General features: G+C 52.2%; 1 protein-coding gene across 1 annotated transcript in view; it reads right to left on the minus strand.

Moving 5' to 3' along the window:
* LOC118214407 overlaps positions 1–6289 on the minus strand; it is a 15740-nt gene extending 9451 nt beyond the window's left edge. Inside the window, exons 1-2 of the mRNA XM_035394335.1 lie at positions 5200–6289; positions 2368–2397 (exon numbers count right to left, since the gene is read on the minus strand). Coding sequence (XP_035250226.1) covers positions 2368–2397; positions 5200–6228 — 1059 coding nt within the window. The 5' untranslated portion in view covers positions 6229–6289. The remainder of the gene's footprint in view (positions 1–2367; positions 2398–5199) is intronic.
* Between the last annotated feature and the right edge of the window lie 1211 nt (positions 6290–7500).

The following is a 7500-nucleotide window of genomic DNA, read 5'->3' on the forward strand; positions in this document are numbered from 1 at the left end:
TGAACTTGACATCATTTTGTAATGATGTATGATACATTGACACAGTGATACAATCATTGCATATGCATCCAGAAGCAAGGTTTTTTTTTTTTTTTTTTTTTTCTTAGCCAGTGAATTATCCCTATTAGGCCATGAACTCGACTCCATTTGCAAGCCCGAACTCCGCCGGGGTTCAGACGAGGTTGGCTGCACTACAGCTGCTGCGGAGGCAGTTCTGTCTCCGCCTCGCACTAATTCACCCGTAGACCAACGTCCCCCCCTCTGCACATTAGTGCCCCTGTGAGCACCCCGGTGCGCAGAGCCTATCTCTGTGGCTCGCTCCCTAACGTCCCAACACTGCCCTTGTTTTTTCTCTCTGAGAGAGGCCATAAACACCGAAACACCCGAGAGGTGCACAGGCAGCGTTCCTCCTTTAAAGCGTGTGTTCCCGAAAAGCTCCCCGTGCTGCACGTGTCACCGGTCCCCCCGCACAGGGACGAGCACTGCGACTGCAGAGACGCCAGCCATCCCACGTCTCCGGCCTCAGCTCCCCATAATTCAGATTGTGGGGAGCGAAGCAGTGCATCATGGGTGGGAATGAATAAATGATTACAGCCAGGGGGGGTTGGGGGGGTGGGGGGGCAGTCAGCGGAGGGAGACTGACTGCGTTCGGGAGAATAAATGCGCTGCTGTCTGCGCTGCAGTCTCTGGAATCAATCTTCCAGCAAAATGGCTGCGGGAAACGAAGAGGGCGTGTCTCCCCCACGCACATGCCCCCTAAACAGGGCCCAGACCGTCCATTAGGCGACTCTTGGAGACCGCCTAGGGTGGCGAAAAACATGGGGCGGAAAAATTGGCAGAACTGAGACCTGGGGCTAGGCTATATGTGCGGACCTTAATTAAACTTCTTTTTTTTTTCTTCTTTGGAAATGACAAAAGTCTTGCGTTTTCTTATCTCTATCCATGGTGGCCCCCTAGTGGTGGGATGTTGACATCCCAGTTTTTTTTATTGGCATTTATATTTATCAGAAATTATAAAAATTAAAATTTTTAAGAAAACCCCAAAATTATGATGCAGGATTGTTAAAAAGTGAAGAGAAAGGAGGGGTGTGTCTCCATGCATGTGGCCCTGAGAGAGAGGGCGTGTGTCCCCATGCACACGCTCGTGTTTCTGTTTTAGATTTTACATTCTAAAATTTGGAAGCATTGACAATTCGGCCAGTCTGACTGAAAATGCAAGGACAGCAGGACTGTTCTTTAACAGTGATATATGGCAGAAAATCAAGTGCTACATTTAAATTTAAGACCCAGAACTGCTTTTTTGAACCATTATTCCCATAAAATCTGGCACTCAACAGTTTATAACGGTCTAAAACATTTTTGAATTTAAATTTCTTGGATTCACCCGAGCAGTGTCCTTTCAGTCAATAAATTCCAACTATGTTACAACCTGTTATATAAGGAGTCATGATTTATGTGATGAGAAAACATATCTTCTGTACAGCATTGTCCAGAAGGACAATTTAAAGCCATCTTGATGATTTAACCCAAATCATAATGTAAACAAGCATTCTCCTCAGACAAATGCACTCATTTCCACGACAACAAATAAACATGGCTGTAGCAAACTGAGTGCTACCGCTCGTTTGAGAGATGAGAGAGAGACAAGTTCTTTTTCAGGACGCGACTGCGTCTTTTTATTTTCCGGCCGCCACGCGGCTTTCTGTTCACAATACACAATACACACGGTATATGTTTCAATTCACGGCTGACTGCCCGTCAGCTCTTCTTCCTCCTCCAGTTCTCCCCCTTCTCTCTCTGTCGAGCCGCTTTTAAAACGTCCAGGCTCACTGTCGAGGTAATCAGCACATTGTCAATCAATCAAACAATTAACTATCCGTGCTGATTAATAAACCCCAACAGCCGTGGCGCAGAGTTCCGAGAGCCGCCCCGCCCACTCTCTCTCTGCAGCCAACGCAAAAACCACGCCCACCTTACCACATACCCCCACCGCCCGACTTAGGCCGGGGAGCCATCCGGCCGATGACCGACCCCCCCCCCACCCCCTTCGGGGCGAGAGAGGAAGTCCGCCACCACCATCTGCGCCCCCGGCCTATGAACCACCTTAAAATTAAAGGGTTGTAGAGCCAGATACCACCGGGTGATTCGCGGGTTGGTATCCTTCATGCGGTGGAGCCATTGGAGGGGAGCGTGGTCCGAACAGAGGGTGAATGGGCGACCCAGCAGGTAGTAGCGCAGGGACCCGACCGCCCACCGGATGGCGAGGCACTCTTTTTCTACCGTGCTGTACCTCGCCTCCCGCTGGGATAGTTTGCGGCTGAGGTACAGCACCGGGCGGTCGACTCCCTCCACCTGCTGGGTCAAAACAGCCCCCAGCCCTCTGTCCGATGCGTCGGTCTGCAGGATAAAAGGAAGAGAGAAATTAGGGGTGAACAAGAGCGGCTCCCCGCAGAGGGCTTCCTTTACCCTCTCAAACGCTCGCTGGCACGGCTCCGTCCACTGGACCGGATCTGAGGCACCTTTGCGAGTTAAATCAGTCAAGGGGCTGGTCAGCTGTGAAAACGCCGGAATAAACCGTCTATAGTAGCCGGCCAACCCCAAGAACCTCCTCACCTCTTTTTTCGTCTTGGGTCGTGGACAGGTCGCAATCGCCGCGGTTTTATCCACCAGAGGTCGCACCTGTCCACTTCCCAAGTGGTACCCCAAATACCGTACCTCCGCTCGGCCAATCGCACACTTCTTTGGGTTAGCCGTGAGCCCCGCCTGCCTCAAGGACTCGAGCACCGCCCCCACATGCCGCATATGCTGTGCCCAGCTGCTACTGTGGATGATAACATCATCCAGATAGGCAGCAGCATACGCAGCATGCGGACGCAGCAGCCGATCCATCAGGCGCTGGAAGGTGGCTGGGGCCCCGAATAACCCAAACGGAAGTGTTCGGAATTGGTACAAACCGTCCGGAGCGGAGAAAGCCGATTTCTCTTTGGACTTTGCAGACAAGGGAATCTGCCAATAGCCCTTAGTCAGATCCAGTGTCGAGAAAAAACGAGCCGTGCCCAGCCGATCCAGGAGTTCGTCGACCCTAGGCATAGGATAGGCATCAAAATGTGACACAGCATTCACTTTCCTATAATCCACACAGAACCGAATAGAGCCATCCGGCTTACTTACCAGCACGATGGGGCTATTCCAGGCACTGTGGGACTCCTCTATTACACCCAACTCCAGCATGGCCTTTATTTCTGCCTGCACCAATTTCTTTTTGTGCTCCGGCAGTCTATAGGGGCGGGAACGTACCGTTACTCCCGGGGGGGTGTCGATATGGTGGTGTATGAGGTTCGTGCGTCCTGGTAGGGGAGAAAACACATCCGCAAACCGTTTTTGCAACATGGCAAGGTCTGCTCTCTGACTTGGCGAGAGGTGGCTATCCGAAAGGGGTGGGGTCTGATTGATTGAATTTACTACCTCCGGCCCCAGCTCGTCCCTCTCCTGATCCACCGTTACCAGAGAAACAGCCACCACCTCTTTCCAGGCTTTTAATAAATTGAGGTGATAAATCTGTTTCGCTCCCTCTCTATCAGCACGCTCCACCTCATAGTCAACCTCCCCAACTCGTCGTGTGACCACGAAGGGCCCTTGCCACTTGGCGAGTAATTTTGTACTGGAGGTTGGAAGTAATACCAGGACTTTATCTCCCGGCGAGAATTGACGTAGTTTCGTCCCTCTATTGTAGTGCCTCTGCTGACGTTCCTGAGCCTCGAGCAAATTCTCCCGTGACAACCGACCCAGTGTATGGAGTTTTGCTCGCAGGTCCATAACGTATTGCAACTCATTTTTGCTGGGGCTTGGACCGTCCTCCCAGCTTTCTTTAACTAGGTCCAATATTCCCCGAGGTTTTCTACCGAATAACAGTTCAAAGGGAGAAAATCCCGTGGAGGCCTGGGGAACCTCCCGCACTGCAAATAATAGAGGGACTAACCACTTATCCCAATTTCGGCTATCGTCGTGAATGAACTTTCGAATCATGGACTTCAGAGTTCTATTAAACCGCTCCACAAGCCCATCTGTTTGGGGATGGTATACACTGGTTCTAATAGAGCGGACGCCCAGTAATCCGTATAGCTCATTTAGTGTACGTGACATAAACGAAGTGCCCTGATCAGTCAGAATCTCTTTAGGGATTCCGACCCGGGAGATAATTTGAAACAGAGCTTGCGCAACACTCTTAGCTGAAATATTGCGCAACGGCACTGCTTCGGGATACCGGGTCGCATAATCCACCAAGACCAACACGAAACGGTATCCCTGGGTGCTCCGTTCAAATGGCCCGATGAGGTCCATAGCAATTCGGTCAAAGGGAACCTCTATTAAGGGTAGTGGGCGCAACGGCGCTTTTGGGGTGGCCGGGGGGTTCACTAATTGACATTCGGGACAGGACGCACACCACCGACGTACGTCCGCCCAAATGCCCGGCCAGTAAAACCGAGCCATTATTCGGTGTAGTGACTTATCATACCCTAAGTGCCCCGCCATGGGGTTGTAGTGAGCCGCCTGGAAAACCATTTCCCGGCGGTTTCTGGGTACCAACAACTGGGTCGTTTCTTCACCGGTCTGAGCGTCACGACACACTCGATACAACCTGTCCCTAATAATAGAAAAATAAGGGTGAGAGAGTACTGCATCGGGGCGCACCTGCTGACCATCAATCCGCATCACTTGGTCATAGGCAAAGCGTAAGGTGTCGTCCCGAGACTGCTCGAGTGGGAAATCCTCCGCGGGTTGGAATACAGGACCCCGGGGAGTCTCAACCGGAGGCTCGCCTGGGTCCCTCCCCGCCCCGGCCGTGTCGGACGGCCCTGCGTCACCACCGTCAACAGCACACACGTCACACTTCCCTATCGGTCGTGATCGCAACCCCAGTACGTTTCTAGAGATCTCCCTAAACCCCGCCCAATCAGTACCCAAGATTAGGGGATGCGCAAGCCGGGAGCTAACCGCAGCCTTCACAATATGCGTTTTTCCCTGGTAACAAATTTCCACGGGTACTACCGGATACTTGTGCACATCTCCATGCACACACCGAATGGAAACCCAGGGTGCCTTTACCAATGCCTCGGTTCGAACCAGGTTTTGCTGGATCAGGGACTGCATAGCCCCTGAATCCAACAGCGCCCGGTGTTCACTCCCTTGCACCCTTACCGGGATGCAGTACGCTCCCTCCTGATCGGGAGCGGAAGTGGGCGGCCCGACCACCCGGACCACCTGCCCCACTTCCATAAGTGGACAATCGCGGCGCAGGTGACCCAGCTGTCCGCACCGCCAACACCCCGGTCCGAGCGTCTGAGGCGCCCTCTGCGAGCCGGAGCCCCCCGCCACTGAGCCTGGACCTGGAGAGGGAATCGGAAAAAAGGGGGGATTAGTTTGAGGCAAGGGAGGGGGCAGAGCCCGGGGGACAGGGAAGGGGCCAGCACGAGGAGGGGGTCTCCTCCTAGGCGCCGGTTCCGGCCGTGCTTGCTGCTGGGCGCTGGGGTATAGCACTAGGTGGTCTTCCGCCAGGGTAACCGCCCCCTCTAGGTTGGTCGGGCGATGGCAGCGCACCCAATTGGCCGTTCCCTCCGGCAACCCTTCCAGGAACTGTTCCAGTATAACCTGCTCCACCACGCCCCCGGCGGACCGGGTCTCTGGTTGCAGCCAACGCCGGGCCATGTGGGTTAGCCTTTGGGCGTATGCGAAGGGACGGTCCTCCGCCACCAGTTTCGCCGTCCGGAACCGGCGCCGGTAATCCTCCGTGCTGCAGCCCAGTCGGTCCAGGATCGCCCTCTTCACAATCTTGTAATCCGCCCGGGCTCCGGGCGGCAGTCCATGCGCCGCCTGCTGGGCTTCCCCAGTTAAAAGGGGCAGGAGGTGTACAACCCACTCCTCGTGGGGCCACTGACACGCCTCCGCTGCCACCTCAAAACTTTCCACGAAGGCCTGGATGTCATCTTCGGCGGTCATCTTTGGTATGTGGATCCGGAGAGGGGATCGGGACGGCGGGTCCCGGGAGCTGGTTTCCCCGGCGGCAGCCAGCTGTCGCAGCGCCTGGGTCTGGAGGGAGGCTTGTGCACGCAGAGCCTCCATCTGCTCTGCGTGTACGGCCGCCTGCCGCTCCTGCATCTGGGCCATCCCCTCCAGCATCCTCGCCAGCGCTACGAGAGGCTGCGCCGTCTCGCTCCGGTTTGGGTCCATCTCTGACCTTCTCTCTCTCTCTCTTCCTGCCGTCTCCCCCGCACGGGCCACCACTGTAGCAAACTGAGTGCTACCGCTCGTTTGAGAGATGAGAGAGAGACAAGTTCTTTTTCAGGACGCGACTGCGTCTTTTTATTTTCCGGCCGCCACGCGGCTTTCTGTTCACAATACACAATACACACGGTATATGTTTCAATTCACGGCTGACTGCCCGTCAGCTCTTCTTCCTCCTCCAGTTCTCCCCCTTCTCTCTCTGTCGAGCCGCTTTTAAAACGTCCAGGCTCACTGTCGAGGTAATCAGCACATTGTCAATCAATCAAACAATTAACTATCCGTGCTGATTAATAAACCCCAACAGCCGTGGCGCAGAGTTCCGAGAGCCGCCCCGCCCACTCTCTCTCTGCAGCCAACGCAAAAACCACGCCCACCTTACCACAATGGCATGCTCATTTACCTTTCAAAAATAGTCAGTTCCAGCCATCATAAATTTCACACATCTAGAGACTTCTCTGAGCAATTTAACAATTACATTAAGTAGTGAGGGGCACGGTCGCATGAATAATTTGAAAATCGTAGGTTTTCCGGACATCATTAAAACAATGCTGTAATTTTCTCCTCTCTGTGTGACAGTTATCCTGAAATCTCCGAATGAGCACACAGTACAGTTCGGAGAAGTCATTTCCAAAGTAATCGGTACCCCAGCTCATCTCCACCGTTCAGTGAACTAGCAGTAATGAAATCACGTAAAAAATAGCACCCAGCAAAGCAGAAAGAGAGGCCTCCTTTCATTTCTGGAGGGAAAAGAAGACCAAAACAGCTCAGTATTTTAAAGAGAATGTGTAATGCCAGAGGCTGCGGGAATTATTCTCTCCTTTCAGCAACCGGCATTTCCAACAAAAAAAGGTTAGACTCTTGCAAAGCTGAACACCTGTAGCTGTCCCATTGTAGCTAAAGAGATGGAGACAGGATTCCAGTACCTTTATATGAGACTAATCCTGAGCCAGTGCTTTTTAGGGCTGTGCACATTATCAGCAAAATAAACAAACAAATAAACAAATAAACAAACAAACAAATAAATAAATAAATAAATAAAAATCCAGTGCCTTTTGTACTTCTAATGCATCCGACAGTAACAGAAATGGAACAGACTGAAAACATATTGAATTAAAATATATTATCAAGATATTTTACAATACAATACAATATTTAAATTGTCAGATAATGCAACATATTACACTGTTGTAAAATACATTTATCATTACACTTTCAGAT

This window comes from Anguilla anguilla, chromosome 15 (genome assembly GCF_013347855.1).
Source record: "Anguilla anguilla isolate fAngAng1 chromosome 15, fAngAng1.pri, whole genome shotgun sequence".
NCBI lineage: Eukaryota > Metazoa > Chordata > Actinopteri > Anguilliformes > Anguillidae > Anguilla > Anguilla anguilla.